A 17,397-nucleotide genomic window follows, 5' to 3' on the forward strand; every position below is an offset into this window, starting at 1 on the left:
GGAACGTGCTGTTTGTTCTCGATCCCCCTTGCTGCAGCAGGGGCCCCAATATAGCCTTGCCTGGGTTTCTTTTCTGACCTCATCAATTTCTGTTGATTAAGCAGGCCAAGAACCCTGGTCGGTAACAGTTGCTGCAAATCTCAATTGCTTAATGGAAATCATAAGGTCTACCTAGCAGGAGTAGTAAAGTGTTGGTGGGAAGGGGTTTGGTGGGGGGAGAGGAGGTTGTCCAAACTCAAAATGTTTTAAGCATGCAAGGCCTGAAGAGGACCAATCTTTATTCTTCAAAGTTCAGATAATTTGGCCTTGGTCCAAACGGAACTTTCACAGCCCTACCCAAAGTCACTCACATTGAGAAACAAATGCGAAGGCCAAGGAAGGAAGAAGAAAGGAAGGAAGAGAAGGGAGGAAGGAAGGAAGATCTGTAAAACAAAGTAGGACACTCATACATTGCTGGTGAGAATGCAAATGGTGTGGCTGCTTTGGAAAAGAGTCTGGCAATTCTTCAAAAGCTTAAACATGGAGTTGCCATGAGTCAGCAATTCCAATTCCAAGTGTATACCCAAGAGCAGTTAAAAGATCTGTCTATACAATAACTTGTGTTGGAATCTTCATATCGGCATTATTCCTAACAGCTAAAAAAGTGGAAACGAACCAACTGTCCGTCAACAGATGAATGAATAAGTAAAATGATGTGGTATATCATACAATGGTATTTTTGATAATAAAAAGGAATGAATAGTGGTATATGCTACAACATGGCTGACTCTTGAAAATACTATGTTAACTGAAAGAAGCTAGTCATAAAAGACCACATATTATATGATTCCATTTGTATGAAATGTCTAGACTAGGCAAATCTATAGAGACAAAAAGCAGACTAGCGGTTGCCTAGGGCTTTGGGAGTTGGGGTGAAATGGGGAGTGACTATCAACAGGTGAAAGGGTTTTTTGGGGGAGTGGTGAAAATGTTCTCAAGTTGATTGTGGAGATGATTGCACAACTCTGTGAATATACTAAAAACCATTGAACTGTATGCCTTAAATGGATGAATTGTATGGTGCGTGAATTATATCTCAATAAAGCTGTTGGAAAAAAAGCAAACTAGGGCATTATAGTTCTGAAGGATCATAATAAGATGGTATATAAAGTGTTGGACACGTGAAGCCCTTAGTAAATGGTGGCTATTACTCATTGATGGGTTAGTGTGTTTGCGTTTTCCTCACAATGATGAACATTTTATAAAGAACATTCTGTACATAGCAATATGGTGCACTTTTGAAGCCTCCATTTCCTTTCCTAACCTTTGGAGATGTAGAAGTGCTGATGGAACGTTATGTACATTTTTAAAGGACACCCCCCCCCTCCGCCCCCTTTCCCCAGAAAGGCTAGGGCAAGGCCAGTGGGCATTTCCTTGAGGCGGTAGAGTGCCAGCAGAGCATCCTTTTCCAGAGTTTTTCTGTCAAAACGGTAAGACAACACACAGAAAAGAATACTTCCACTATTATTTCCAAAGGTCTTGCTTTGGGAAAAACTTTTATTGTTAAAACAAATATTCAAAGTATCTCAATCATAACGCTTACGGTACTGCTGCAGGTTCTGGTAGAAAAGCCAAATTGGTTCTGCTCTTATCCTGTTTCTGGAAGTTCGCGTTCACTGCAGCGGGGGAAAACTTTCTCTCCCTCTCTCTCGTTTCCCTGATTACCTTCTAACAATGATATTACCCCCTACATTTTGCTGCGGCTTGTAAACACAGCTAAGTTGAACTGGACGTAATTAGTTTGACTTTTTAAACAGCTAAAGTGGTAACAGGTGAGGAGAGAGCTGGGCCGAACAGTGTGGAGTCAGGAGGAGGCCACCGATTTTTTTTTTAAGACCGAGGCGAGAGAATTTAGAGCCCACTGTATATCCATTTTTTTTTTTTTTTTTTGTATATCCATTTTGAGGCTCCCTCTTTCCCCCAAAGTTTGTGCCAGTGGGCGTCTGAAGCCCCCAGAGTGGGGGCTTCTCTGGGTGGGGAAGCTACTTCAGGGTTACCAACACCTCAAGGAAGTTTCAGGGCAGGATGCGCGAAACCGGCAGAACGCAGAAGCGTGGGACAGGCGGCGCCCGCCGGGCCAGTTTAGTCCCGGCTGGCTGGAAGCCCGCACAGGCTGGGGCTGGTAAGCTGCGGGCACTGGGGGGCGGGGACGTAGGGGCGGGTCAACAAGGTCGGGCGATTGTGTCTGGAGGCGAACAGGACGTTGCGGCGGCGGGCGGAGCCGGCGGCTAGCGATGTAAGCAGCGGGGGGATCCCGCTGGGAAAATCAGGACTGCGCGGTGAGACCCCAGGGGTGTGGGGCGGGGGATCCCAGTCCCCGCCCCGTTTTCCCCGTCCCTCCCCCTGCCTCCTTCACGCCCCTCCCCCTCCTCCTCTCTGGTTGGAAAGTTTCTAGAATCTCTTCCCAGCGGCCTTTGCGGTTCCAACATGGCGGAGCTGACGGTGGAGGTTCGCGGCTCCAACGGGGCTTTCTACAAGGTACCGACCCTCTTGCCGCTTTGTCGGGTCTTCTGGGGCCTGGGGCCGGTTTGAGGGAGGGTTGGTGGTCCTGGAGAGTGAGGTTTGGGGTCGAAAATGGCGGCTAGGCCAAAGCCCGAGGCCGCTAGGTTCATCGCTTCTCCCCCCTCCACCCGCGGTTTAACGGTCTCGGGGGCCCGGGCTCCGTTATGTTTTGAAACAACACGTCGGATATCTTTTGCGTATTCCTATTTATTAATCTTCTTCTTGGATGCTCGTGTGGCCCTTGGCGGGCCGGTGAGGAGAAGCCGAATGGCGGCAGGGAGCTCCCTGGGAGCAGGCCCGAGCTCCGGGAGGTTGGGGGCAGTCGTGAAAGGAGGTGGTGGGATTGTGTGGTCACAGCCGCTCCCCCGCCCCTCGGACTGGGCCGAGCGGGAGCGCCTCGGCCCGCTGCTCCGACCCCTCCCCACCCCCTTGGGGGGGGGGCGCCTCGCGGAATCTTAGGAATTCACCTTTGTACTAGGGTTTCGAGCTAATAAACTTCTGTGTCTGAAGGGGGAGCGGGTGCCGGATTGAGGGTTAGGATCGAAGAGAAAACTAGAAAATCTTGAAATGTGGCGGGTAGAAATATTTTTTGCGGCCTGGGAAATTGGGCGGCGCCTTAGCTCCTCTATTACGGAAGAAAAGGCGAGAGTTCTAGGCTTTAAGATTTAAAATGTGAAATGGATTAAGGAGACACAGGTGGGGAGGCGACTAGTTTCTGTATCAGTTGGTACCCAGTGTTTTGGGAAGGTGTTGACCACCCCCCCGAGGTTTTTTGTTTCCATCGGGTGGAAGGAGGTGCATTACTGTGGGATCGGATCTGGAAAACGGAAGAGGAATTCGAGAGTAGAGGAATTTAGTAGGGGCTTCCAGTGTAGGGGTGACATAGATGAAAATGAAATCCTTACAGTTTAGTTTTGCCATTATAACGGTCCTTTCTACGGATTCTCCCTTTCTCCCAAAGTATGCCACGAGGTTACAAGATCAATACAAAATCTCCCCAGCTGTTGTCTGTCAGTCAGTGTCACTAAGCCAGCATCTCAAATGTTTGAGAGTCCTGGCTATTTTTATGAAGGGCCTTCTCCTAATACAGGAGTAGTATTGTGAGTACGCAGAATGTATTCTCTCTGGGTTTCGTTTCAGCGTGCCTTTTATCCCGCACAGAATTTTTTTAACTAGGTGGTCACAATTCCTAGTTTCAGCGTTGCTTTTCCTCTCCTAGTTTGCTAATTAGCTATGTGGAATTGGTTTAGCTATCACTTGGTAATAGCATGGTGGGGAATCACGGTTGGCTCTGAAGGATCTCCGTAAGTATTTACAAGTTTAAATCTTAGGTGGTTAGCATGAAGTAAAAACTGGGACTGCTTGGTGGAAAGGAGTCCTTTAATCCTTTAATGTGTGACTGGTTACATTATCAGTCTAGGTTTACAACTAGGTGTCAGAGGAAAGACTTGAGTAAAATTTGAGTAGATAATTAACTTCTGTTCTTTATTTGTTTAAGGTTTTCTTTGATGTGGACCATATTTTAAAAGTCTTTATTGAATTTGTTACCACTCTTCTGTTTTATGTTTTGGTTTTTTTTGGCTGAGAGGCATGTGGGATCTTAGTTCCCCTACCAGGGATCCGGCCCATACCCCCTGCATGGAAGGCGAAGTCTTAACCACTGCACTTCCACGGAAGTCCCCTTCTGTTCTTAAACCTAATGGCTGCCTTCTCTGAACGACAGCAGATACAATTGTGGCACGATGCACAAAGAATGTGCTTATACTTTTTCTTGTCAAGGGTAGATAAGGTTCATCATATTTGTATCATTTTTACTATTTGGCTATTCAGTTCTTGTGTAATGGAGGTATGCATTTTTTTCCTGGCATATCGAAATACAGAAAAGATTATTTTGCCTTAACAAATTATTTTCAGCGTGTTGATGGTAGATACAACACCATTTCTTTCTATCCAAGTGTATTTTATTTATGTTGTTCACCTGCTATACATTTATTATTATTTTTTAATTTATAAGGTTGAATAAGATCGTCAGTTTGAATGTTTTAGTAAAGATTGTTTACCATCTTACTTTGGTTTCCCAAAGTTTTTTTGTTGTTTTATTTTGCTTTTGGCAATTCACGAATCAAATGCCGCCATTTTGGAACTCCAAAGTATTTGTTGTTGATACCTATCCATACTCTACAAAATCTGCTTGATTCTTAAAGAGACTTGGATTCCATTACCCATTTTTGCCTAACAAAGTAAAGTAAGGTGGTTTTTTGGCAGAGGTTGGGAAGGACCCTAGTCACGTTGTCTCTACTGAGATAGCACTTGAACGTTTGGAATTTTATGTCCTGCCATATTCCATTTGTACATGCACTATGTGTAAACTACGGTCTTCGAACTCTGGAAGAGTGAGCATGATGAAGTGGAAGGAGCCGTGCATTTGAAGTTAAACACATGGGAATTCTAGGTCTGTACATACTTCAGCTTACTTAACGTTGTCTAGCAATGTACCCTTGACCGAATATCCCTGGGCTATAGTCTTTTGTATAAAATGAGGCTTTTGAAGTAGTTCAGTAGTCTACAGTATTTTTTTTTTTTTTTTTTTTTTTTTTTGCGGTACGTGGGCCTCTCACTGTTGTGGCCACTCCCGTTACGGTGCTCCGGACGCGCAGGCTCAGCGGCCATGGCTCATGGGCCCAGCTGCTCCGAGGCATGTGGGATCCTCCCGGACCGGGGCACGAACCCGCGTCCCCTGCATCGGCAGGCGGACTCTCAACCAATGCGCCACCAGAGAAGCCCTACAGTATTTTTTATCCCATGAAACTGTCCGCTTGGAAAAAATATTGGCTCACCGCAGAAGCAGTTTTATTAATTTAATGAATTTTTTTGAGATTAATTTGCATATGGTAAAGTGCATCTTTTTTGACATACAGTTATGTGAGCTTTGATAAATGCTAACAGTTGTGTAACCACTACCACTAGCATGGAGGGATAGAATAGTTCCACCATCCCCTTAATTTCTGTCCTGCCCCTTTGCAGTCATCCTCTCTCCACAACCTCAGAACCTGGGGTGGTTTCTGTCCCCATAGTTTTGCCTTTTCCAGAATGTCCTAAACATAGAATCATACAGATACTGTGTAGAGTTTTCAGTTTGGCTTTTGTTTAGTGTGGAAGTAATTTTATTTTAAGTAATTTTTTTTTAATTTTAAAAATAATACATGGTCAGTGAGGGATTTTAGAAACTATCAGAAAAAACCAGAAGTTGCCTTGAGATAACAGCAGGTAACATTTTGGTGTATTCTTTTCTTTCCATGGTGGTTTTCAATATACAGGTGATTGTGATTTTCCTCCTCATTTTCTCCCCTTTTCTCTGCCCTGCCCACCCCCAGCACACTTGGCTGTAAATGCGAATTGCCATTGAAGAATTTCAAAGTCATGGGATTAGTAGCCAGTATCATCATGCTTGAGGCAGTGCGCTTACAGATATTGATTAAAGATTTTTAGTGGAACTGAAACTTAATTGCACAAAATAATTGGAACCGGTGAAGAAGGTTCAACCCCAAAATAGGATAGTTTCTTTTTTCCCCCCAAATATTTACACAAATGACTGCATACTAAATACTTTGTTCTGCATCCTGCACTTTTTACTTAACAGTGGATCTATGGTAGTTAAAGACATAAAAACTTGATACACTCTTGTTTGAAGCCAGATAACTCTATAGGGGTTGGGAAGAATGGGAAATATGGTAATTAAGCACTTGATGGGGGATGTAATTTTATATAAAAATTCGCTTTTATAGCCTTTTTTATCTGGAGTGAGGCATCATAGGGTTTATACTACTGGTCATTTAAGATGCCTTTTTTCTTTTTGTTTCCTTTTTAAAGCTTTCAGATGGAATTTACATTCTCTGGTAGTGTATTTACAGAGCTGTGTAACCATTACCACAATCTTATTTTAGAACATTTTCGTTAACCCCAAAAAAGCCTTGTGCCCATTTGGGGTCATTAAAATGCTTTTTAACTGATGTATATGATTTTAAGCTTTGTAATAGCATTGCAGCTTGCATAGCCGTGAGCAGAATATAATTTTAAATAGAAGTTGAAAGTAAGTCACTCAATTTCTGGCTCTTGGAGAGGAAAGTTTCCATGGTGTTCCAGGGAAATGTGTGATCTCTAAGATGGCTGAATGAATTTTCAGGCCTTCTCTGTAGAAGATAGAATTACTTTTAGAGCTCCATGATTTCTGGTTTTGACTGTGTAATTGATCAACTATAGAACATTTTAAAGTGCTATAATTGCAATATTTCCTTTTTGCTTTAGTTTAATATTTAAATGAAATTTGAGAGTAATTAAATTATGCAATAGGTTTATTATTGCTAATGATGATGTTCTGTAGAGTTACAATAAAGGAGTTGTGTTTTGAAAATGTACTGACTTCAGGTTAGTGTAGAATATTGTTGATTTCTTTGTGGAGATTAGTAATTGAGGAAAAGATGGTTGCTCTCTTACCAGGGACACTATTAAGTTAAGAACATACAGTTGCAGATGTTACGAAGCTATTGTTAGTTGTACATGTTTTAAAATGCAGTTTTTTAAATATGTAAAAGAACTAGGATTTAACTAAGTGAAAAGGCCACTTAATTTTTTTTTTTTTTTTTTTTTTTTTTTGCGGTACGCGGGCCTCTCACTGTTGTGTCCTCTCCCGTTACGGAGCACAGGCTCCGGACGCGCAGGCTCAGCGGCCATGGCTCACGGGCCCAGCCGCTCCGCGGCATGTGGGATCTTCCCAGACCAGGGCACGATCCCGTGTCCCCTGCATCAGCAGGCGGACTCTCAACCACTGCCCCACCAGGGAAGCCCTAATTTTTAAAAATTAAATTTAAATACTTTGCCTGTGAAGTTTTGTTTTTGTATTACAAGAACAATGTGTAATTAATGAAAAATCTGAAAACACAAAAGCAAAGAAAGAAAACTGTAATCTCGGCACTTCCCTGGTGGCGCAGTGGTTAAGAATCCACCTGCCAGTGGAGGGGACACGAGTTTGAACCCTGGTCCAGGAAGATCCCACATGCTGCGCCACAACTACCGAGCCTGCACTCTAGAGCCTGTGAGCCATAACTACTGAGCCCATGTGCCACAACTACTGAAGCCCACGCCTGTGCTCCGCAACAAGAGAAGTCACTGCAATGAGAAGCCTGTGCACCGCAACTAGAGAAAGCCTGTGCGCCGCAACTAGAGAAAGCCCGTGTGCAGCAACGAAGACCAAACACAACCCAAAATAAATAAATTTATTTTAAAAAACAAACCGTAATCTTACCTATCTAGAGAATTTGTTGTCAAGGCCTTGGCTTTACTTACAGAAAACATACTTTTTTCCATATTTTTCTTTCTATGCACCTTTATATTTTTTTTTTTTTTTTTTTTTTTTTTTTTTTTTTTTATGCGTTACGCGGGCCTCTCACTGTTGTGGCCTCTCCCGTTGCGGAGGACAGGCTCCGGACGCGCAGGCCCAGCGGCCATGGCTCACGGGCCCAGCCGCTCCGCGGCATGCGGGATCCTCCCAGACCGGGGCACGAACCCGTGTCCCCTGCATCGGCAGGCGGACTCTCAACCACTGCGCCACCAGGGAAGCCCTATATTTTTTATATCTTCAGATATTTGTGTGTATTCTGCGAGTAAAATAATAGTTTACTATTATCTGTTTACTATTACTATTATCTGTTTACTGTGTATTCTTTGAGGCTTGTACATGTATTTCCTGATTTTGTTCTCTCAGGGACTGCATGAGGTATGTGTTTTTATCATTTTACATATTAGGAAACTGACAATAATGATTAAATAACGTTCCAGTTACACTGTAGCTGAAATGAGATTTAACGCCAGGGCTTCTCACTTCTAGTTGCCTAGTTCAACATAGCTTGAGAAGTTCGCCAAAGGAAGTCTCACGGCAGTAAGCTTATGTTTTAGCTAGGAAGACAAGGCAGACACTTGACTGGATAATAACAACTCAAGAACTGAATTCTCTATCACAGTGTTAAGGATGTAGCAAACTTGCTTTTTTGTAGTTGAAGAGCAGTGTGTATTCTATGATTGACCCCTAATTCTCGTACTAGCTAGTTTGTGAGGGCTTAGGTTTTTCATCCGCAGTATGAGGCACTTGGATTTCTTTTGACAGTTTATCAAGTGGTGGAATCTGCTAGGTTGTTAGTTCACTAAGGTCCTATCTAGCTCTAACAACAATAACAGCTATTATCTATTGAGCACTCAGACTATCAGACTGTGTAGGTACTTTACATGAATTTATCTTACTTAGTCCTCTCAGTCACAGTGAAAGAGATAATGTTACCCCAGTTGAGGAAAGTGAGGCTAAGCGAATCTATCCATAAAATTAATAGGCTGATTCAAGATTCATAATGATGTTTGGGACTTCAGAGAGCCTGATCTCTAACCATTACGTGATTTTTTTTCCCCCAAGTACGAATATGGCTTATCAAATTATTAATTATAAATTCTGATCAATACAGTGGGAGTCAAGAGGACTGAATTGGGAGGATTCCTGGAGAAATGATTTGAGCTTTGCCTCACATTACAGAAATCTGCCCTTTCCGATGGTAGCCACTCCTCATGGGGCTGAAATATACTAGCCTGAGTTGAGATGTGCTTTAATTGTAAAAGTTATACTAGATTTCAAAGACTTAGTATGAAAAAAGGAATGTAAGACTGCAATTTAAAAATTTTGATTACATGTTGAAATAATATTTTGGATATATAGGGTTAAAATTATTAAAATTAACTTCACCTGTTGCTTTTTACTTATTTTAATATACTTAGAAATTTAAAAACTAGACATGGCTCAAATTATAATTTGTGCTGGATAGTTGTGATTTATACCATCCTTAATTGTTAGCTTTATAGTGTTTGTTACGTGTAAGGTATTTTGGGAAATGTTTGAAATGCTTTTTTATATATGTATATGTATGAAACATCCTGTTCAAATTTTAAGGTGTGGCACAGTAGTTATCAAAAGGCTTGAGAAAATTCTTTGGCAGATGTTTAGCTAATAGTAGTAAATTCTATTGTGACGCTGGTGTAAAATTTTCTAGGATCAAATCTAAATTTTCTAGGACCAAATAAAGGATAGCTTGAGCAAAACAAAATTAAGTAATGCAAAGCATTACTTTTGTTAATCTGTACGTGTAATATCTATTTACACGAACAACAGTCTCTTCAGTTTATTTTTCCTTACATTAAAGAGGCTGATAGCCATGGCAAAATTGAACCAAAGTTAAATCTAAGTTAAATGTTAGTTGTTATAACTTGTCTTCCATACTATAGCCTCAGCATTTTTTGCTTAGCTTTTTTGGGAGCATGAGTAGAGGTCTCCCCAGTAATAACTATGAAATTTATAGTTGTTGTTGGCAAAGCAACATGGCATTTCCCTGTCAGTATTTCTTCAGAATCAGGAATCTCATTTTTTGGGTCCTATCTCCGTGCCTTTCTTATTCTGGCTAATTAATAATAGTAAAACTTCTTGGGACTTCCTTGGTGGTCCAGCGGTTAAGACTCTGTGCTCCCAATGCAGGGGGCAGGGGTTCAGTCCGTGGTCGGGGAACTAAGATCCTGATGCTGCACAGTGTGGCCAAAAAAAAAAAAAAAAAAAAAAGTAGAACTTTTCTTGTTTCATAGCTTTTTGCTTTAATAGTTTTCCAGGTTATTTTCAAGTCTTAAGTTTTCCAGTGACTTGATATGTATAGTTAGTTCATTAGTAGACCTTCAGTACATATTTGTTGAATGAACAAATAGATCAGTCATTCTTGGTTTCGAGACACTCTTTTGACTTGTTAATATTTGTATAAATGCATATATACAAAACTAAATTATTTCTGATTTTGATTCAAACTGAACTTAAATTTTTTTTTGAGGGGTTATACATTGATCCTGGTCAAGCTCAGATATGTCCCAGAGCTTTATGCATATATAGAATTACAGAGAACTTCCAACTCAACTCTTGGCAACAGCAAAGTCATTATGGTTTTGTGTGGCCATTTGAAACCTCTGAGTCTTTCTATTTCAGGAACTGTTGGATATTATAAACTTGTGAAATTAATAAGCCAAGAACATTACTAGTATGTAAGCATTAGTAGATATTTATGTATTCTTAGGAAATCCTCACATTTTCATTGTCATTTTTTATTCAGAACAGTTAAATGTTCAGTACTAAGGGATGCTGAAGGCTTGCCTTGAGTTATTTTTTTCCTTAAAAGAACATACTCCATAATGATGCAATAATTTCTGTAATACATAATGTAATTAGTAAATTTGTGGAGTTTATTTGTAGAACATGTGTCCATTGATTGGAAATAATTTCCGGACATAGATGTAGGTCCTTTAAAAAAAAAAGCGTGTATTGTTTGAAGTTAAGAAAATTTTTGTTTGCAGCAGTCTTTTTTGGGGTACGCAGGCCTCTCCCTGCTGTGGCCTCTCCCATTGCGGAGCAACAGGCTCTGGACGCGCAGGCTCAGCGGCCATGGCTCACGGGCCCAGCCGCTCCGCGGCATGTGGGATCTTCCTGGACCGGGGCACGAACCCGTGTCCGCTGCATCGGCAGGCGGACTCTCAACCACTGCGCCACCAGGGAAGCCCGATTGCAACAGTCTTGAATGTGCTCGTTACTGGAATCAAATAACTACCCAGATCTTTTAGGTGTTGTATGTAAACATCAAACAAACGAGTTTATTACTTAGAATGTGGATTTGAGATCACTAGAGATGGAAAAATTAAAAAGATGTGGGGAATGGTAATGTGTATATATATATGTGCTCTATGGAAATAGTGCAGATTGACAGAGTATTAAGGATAATCTCAACTCTTTAAAAATATTTATACATGCATATGCAAGTGTGTAATTTTATACATATGTATAAGCATCTACAGACTTGCTTTATTGTAAATTTTTTTCTTTTTCCCTTCGTTTCCCTTTTCCACATGATCTCTCATTCACAATCCATTTAGGTAGCCTGTTTATAGCCAAGTATACATTGTGCCAGATTTTTCTTCATACTCATAGAATGTACATAGATACACATTCAGATACAAACGTAGGTGTTTTTCAGTATTGCTCTATAAAAATAAGATAATCTACATCTTGGCCATTTTCTGTTGGAGTGTAATTTATTTTTTAATGGTTACATATTTCACCATAAGAATTACTGTGAAATCCAGCCATTCCCTAGTTAATAGACATTTTGTTTTCAGTTTTTTTCTGCTCCATGTGTGTTTCCATTGGATAGGTTTCAAAGAGTGAGATAGCTTGGTGGAAGGGAACTTTTACCTGTTAACGCTAATAAATGTTAACAGATTGCATTCTGAAAAGCTTAACACTTTGTATTTTCTCAATTGATGAATGTCAGCTTTTTTTTTTATTACATCCTTGCCAGAAATAGGCATTATAATCTTTGATTTTTTGTGAATCTCTTGGATGTAAAGGTTGCAACTTTGATTTGCAAATCCCCACATGTGAATTTTAATGTTTGTTGGCCATTTGGATTTGCTTTTCCATAAATTACTTGTTTTTCCCCATTTTCCTTCTGGGATGTCATTTTTTGCTTTTTGAGATTTCTTAGGACTCATTATATGAATACCCCCTCCCCATCTATAGTTTAACTCTCTGGTATCCTGGGCCATAGAGAAGTTCTGTTTTTTACATACTGAAGTACTTTTTCCCTGTTAAGGGTTCAGGGTTTCCAGCCTGGTTAAGACAGCCTGTGTCCAGATTATACATACAGTTCTTTAGGTTTTCTTTTTTTTTTTTTTTTTTTTTTTTTTTTATGCGTTACGCGGGCCTCTCACTGTTGTGGCCTCTCCCGTTGCGGAGGACAGGCTCCGGACGCGCAGGCTCAGCGGCCATGGCTCACGGGCCCAGCCGCTCCGCGGCATGTGGGATCCTCCCAGACCGGGGCACGAACCCGTGTCCCCTGCATCGGCAGGCGGACTCTCAACCACTGCGCCACCAGGGAAGCCCCTTTAGGTTTTCTTAAAGTGTTTTATTTATTTCATATTTACTACATCAAGTCTTATTTTGAATATCATAGGCAGTTGTGCCTGCACCATGTATTAAATAATAATTCTCTGTTTTAAAGTTTTTTTTTGTTTCGTTTTTGTTTGCACATGGGGAAATTAGGTACTGTACTCATCAGCCAGATCTTCCTCACTTTTAAGATTGGGATGGGAGGAAGTCCACCATCTAGGAGAGCTGGGTCCCATTCAGGATTGATAGAACCTTCTGAGAATTGCTCCAGAAAGTCTCTGGGGTGCTCTGGGAAGACCATAAAGAGTTCCTAAAGGAGGACATTGTGACTTGCTTTTGGGCAAGTAAAGCCAGTTAAAAGAGTCTTATTTTCCTTACCTTACTGCTCTGGGCCCTCTCTTCTTTTACCTACTGCATAGTAAGTAGTGGACCTGAGACCAGTCTTAACAGTAAAACCAGTGTATTGTATTGCTCAGTAAGTGTTTTTTTCCCTTTCCCTAATAAGGAGTTCTTTCTTTATCTGTTAAATGTATACACAGTCCAGAAACATAAAGTGTTTATTAAATTCTTTAAATTACTTGACATAAAAGTTCCAGGAAGATTAACCGTAGTATTTTGGGGGGGGAGAAGGAGAGGCTTTAAGTACTCTTGGCACACCTTTGAGTGCCTAGGAATTACCTTAGTTTAAGAAGCTTCAACTCCTTCAGTTTGCAGACTGAGACTCGTGTAAAATTGCTTAGGTCTGGGAGTCCCTAAGTCAGTTTTCTCAACCTTACAGTTTTTCATCTGAACTATAAAGCAGAGGAACACCGTTTTCTCAATTCTTCCAAGGATTGTGCATGGCTAGTACTATTCTAGATGCATGGGAGAGAAGTTCATTACACACAATGAATGACTTAGTGATTGGGCTGTATTCTCATAGAACCCTGATTAAGAAATAGTTTGCTGTATTCACTTTTTTTTTAATCCTGTAAAATGGATCATACATGTGTAGAGTGCAAAAGCAGGACAGCAGATGATACTGACTGTTGACACGTTGATTGATTTTAGGTATAAAAGTAAGCCATGGGTGGAGATGTGTAATTGGAAGTTGGGTTTTAGAGTCCAGGGAACAGGTTATTTTTCCATATGTAGATTTGGGGAATCAGTGGAAGAGCCATACAATTTCATTGTATTTAAAATGGCATCCAAAAAAAAATAAAAAAATAAAATGGCATCAGTTGTAAGAGGCACTAAAAAAGAAGAAATGTTGCCAATTGATTTATGAGTGGTAGTTTTATCTTTTAAAATTCTTTTCTATATCACCTGAAAGATTATTTTTAAACATTTGCATACATAAGGAAAATAGAAGCAAAATAAATTGAATAAAACATTTTCAGGTTCAGATGATTGTGTTTCTTCTCACAATATCTTCCTCAGTGCCATGGAGAGCATTGATGTTGCAAGCATACTTTAAAAGAGCTCTCCTCTATTATCTCCAGGATTTTCTTCCAAGAATTTTCACCCACTCTGCAAGTTTTGATGCTGGTGCTTTCTTGATTTTATCAGAAGGTGTCAACAGAACAACCTTCTGGTAAGAAACCTAAATCCTTCCTAAAATGTTACTTCATTGGTTTGCTGAATGAACTATTGAGGGGTTGCAATCAAGTGCCACAGAAAATTGCAAGCAAACCAAGTTTGAGCATGCTTAACAGTGACATTTATATCCTGGCAGCCATTCAGCTATTGGCTATCCTAAGATGCCATCAATTGTAGGAAGCATCCTGATTGCAGGGATGCAGAATTGTTAGAATTGATGGGCTGGGAAAGTAGACTGGGGCCAGAGAATGAATCACTAAACAAACTGATAATTGATCAAAGAATAACAAGTCATCATCCATTTTGTCAGTTCTTGAAAAACAAAAACCTGAGGCGAATTTTGCATAAATTATGCTATTAACTTTTCTTTTTTCATGGGTTATGGTTTTGTAATTACATTTATCCACAGCAGCAAATTTTAACTGTGGAGTTTGGGAAAATGGAGAGTTTACCCAGTCAGAGGAAAGGCCCTATAGGATCTAACAAACTGATTCCAGTGCCTCTTAATGTTCTGAGAATTTATTTTAAACAGTTTATTTTTATTTATTTTTTAAAAATTTTATTGAAGTGGAGTTGATTTACAACGCATTTCTGCTGTACAGCAGTGATTTGGTTATGCGTATATATATTTTTCATATTCTTTTCCATTATGGTTTATCACAGGAGATTGGATATAGTTCCCTGTGCTATACAGTAGGACCTTGTTGTTTATCCATTCTGTATAAAATAGTTTGCATCTGCTAATGTCAAACTCCCAATCCATCCCTCCCCCACCCCCCTCCCCCTTGGCAACCACAAGTCTGTTCTCTGTCAGTCAGTTTATTTTTAGAAATACAGCATTTTATCACAAATCTGCTTCAATAATTGAGCCATCAACTGTAATGTCTTAATACATTGGAAAAGGGAACTAAAATTTATTTGACTGTTGTGCCAAATAAATATAAAATTTTTAAATGTCATACCAGTGATCCTGAGAAAGACTTCAAAGAGAAAAACTGGAGTAGATCTTAAATTATATAAGAATACTTGATCAGGTCTGAAGGAGGCAGTAATGTGACTGTGAGAACTTTTTGCTTGCTTAGGAGAATAAATGTGAACTAGAGGTTTGATTCCTGATGAATCCTTGCTTTTACCACTTGAGATAAGAGTCATTGAAAACAGCCTCCATTTAGGAAGCTTGTTCTGTGTCTTGCTGGCCTTTTTTGCTCAGTCTATTGGCAATCAGTAAACTCTTCTAACAAGAATTTTGAGGTTTAAGAGTTACAGCTTTAGGGTGTAAGTGTTGGGTTTTTGGGTATGGGCTTCCACTTTAAACCTCATTTTGAGGATTCAGGCTGTCTGACTTCTGGTAGTAGTTTGCTGAGTATTACTTTTTTTTAATATAAATTTATTTATTTTTGGCTGTGTTCGGTCTTCATTGCTGTGCACAGGCTTTCTCTAGTTGCGGCGAGCAGGGGCTACTCTTCGTTGAGGTGTGCGGGCCTCTCATTGCGGTGGCTTCTCTTGTTGCGGAGCACAGGCTCTAGGCACATGGACTTCATTAGTTGCGGCGTGCGGGCTCAATAGTTGCGGCTGATGGGCTTAGTTGCTCCACAGCATGTGGGATCTTCCCGGACCAGGGCTCGAACCCACATCCCCTGCGTTGGCAGGTGGATTCTTAACCACTGCCCCACCAGGGAAGTCCCAGTATTAAGTTTTTTTAAGTTTCTACTTCCCCCTTTGTAAGATATGTGAATTTAGTGTTGTAATGAATTGTAATAATGGGAGGTCATTAGTGGATTTTTGAAAAATCTGAAGTAGCAGATGAATTTGAAATGATACTTTTCAAAGGAATTTTTTTTAGACTAGGATGATACGTTCCTAATGAGTTTAGTGGGAATGTTCTCAGAGGGATTCATGGATCTCTGTAGATTGCTCAGCCATCACTTAAGCAAAGCCTCTGATAAATTGATTAGTATATTAAACAAGGTAGCTGCCTTTCCAGTTGTAAATTAGATTTTGATATTTTGTTCTGGGACTTTGCCTTAAATAGGCTTTTTAGGAATGGTGCCTTATTTCTTCATAATAGTGTTGCTGCCAGACGTAACCTTTTAGAGTTTAAAGCTGTGAATTAGCAAAAGCATTTTGTCATTTAATTGATAATGATTTAATTGAAAAGAGTTCCAGACAGAAGATGAGGTTTTATTTATTTTTTTAAAACATACATTCATTTATTTTTTGGCTGTGTCAGGTCTTCGTTGTGGTCCCTGGGCTTCTCTCTAGTTGTGGTGCTCAGTAGTTGCCTGGTGTGGGCTTAGTTGCCCCGAGGCATGTGGGATTTTAGTTCCCAGACCAGGGATTGAACCATCATCCCCTGCATAGCAAAGACCGATTCTTAACCACTGGACTACTAGGAAACTCCCAGAAGATGAGGTTTTAAATTCAGTGTTTACAACCTCCTAGGGAGTAAAACTTTGGGGCTATAATAGATGTATATAGTTTCAGCTTCTCTTTCTCTAAAATGAGGGATCTGGAAGGTCTGTAGAAGAAATAATGTTTCTCTTTGGAGTGGTTTTCCCACAGCCATCTGTTCTGACTTTATTTATAATCTCATTCTTTCAGTTCTTGAAGTTCATTCATACCATGTGTATTATTGCTTATCAATAGGATTTTTTCTCCCTGTGACTACCCTCATCGAGTTGAAAAACATTCTTTTCAGCTGTAGTGTTCTGTAACTTCAAAAATGTGTGTTTAAGTTAGGCAGATATCTGGAATGCACCTTGTTCTTTCCACAGGCCGTTGAAGCTCCCACCTCAAAATTGCCAAGCACCTTGTCTTTTTTGTCTTGATTATTGTAGCTTTAAAATAACTTTCAGTGTTTGGTACGGATAATGTTTTCTCATTATTCTCTACCCCCATTTAAAAGTTGCCTTACTGAATGCCTTCTTGTTTGTTTTTAAGATAGGCTTTGATGTAATTTTATTAAGGTTAACTCCTGTTCCCTCAACAGAATTACACATTCCTTTGTGTTTTAGTAGGATCCCATTTAGGGGCATGTTGAAAATTTTAAAATATCAAGAGTGCTTTACGTTTCCCTAAATAGTCTATTTCTATTCATTAGTCAAGTTTCACAGATGTCTGCACATAGGTCGTGTACATTTTTTTGTTGTTGAGGGCATTTCTAGGACCTTGCTGTTAGTAGAATATTTTTTTGTCTGTTTTATTTTCCAGTGCTTATTTTTAGCTAGAAAAGCTAATTTGGTTAACTTGCCACCTTACTAAATCTT

The 17,397-nt window shown here is 40.1% G+C and overlaps 1 protein-coding gene across 10 annotated transcripts in view; it reads left to right on the forward strand.

Annotated features, from left to right (window-relative positions):
• Positions 1 to 2,203: 2,203 nt before the first annotated feature.
• FXR1 (FMR1 autosomal homolog 1) overlaps positions 2,204 to 17,397 on the forward strand; it is a 57,314-nt gene continuing 42,120 nt past the window's right edge. For 2 of the 10 annotated variants that reach the window (XM_032629493.1, XM_032629497.1), the window contains exon 1: positions 2,430 to 2,517. In XM_032629493.1, coding sequence (XP_032485384.1) covers positions 2,467 to 2,517 — 51 coding nt within the window. In that variant the 5' untranslated portion in view covers positions 2,430 to 2,466. Of the gene's footprint in view, positions 2,518 to 14,034; positions 14,127 to 17,397 lie in introns of all 10 variants that reach the window. The other 8 variants (XM_032629495.1, XM_032629499.1, XM_032629494.1 and 5 more) reach the window with 8 other exon arrangements.

The sequence above is a fragment of the Phocoena sinus genome, chromosome 4 (genome assembly GCF_008692025.1).
Source record: "Phocoena sinus isolate mPhoSin1 chromosome 4, mPhoSin1.pri, whole genome shotgun sequence".
NCBI classification, from domain to species: domain Eukaryota; kingdom Metazoa; phylum Chordata; class Mammalia; order Artiodactyla; family Phocoenidae; genus Phocoena; species Phocoena sinus.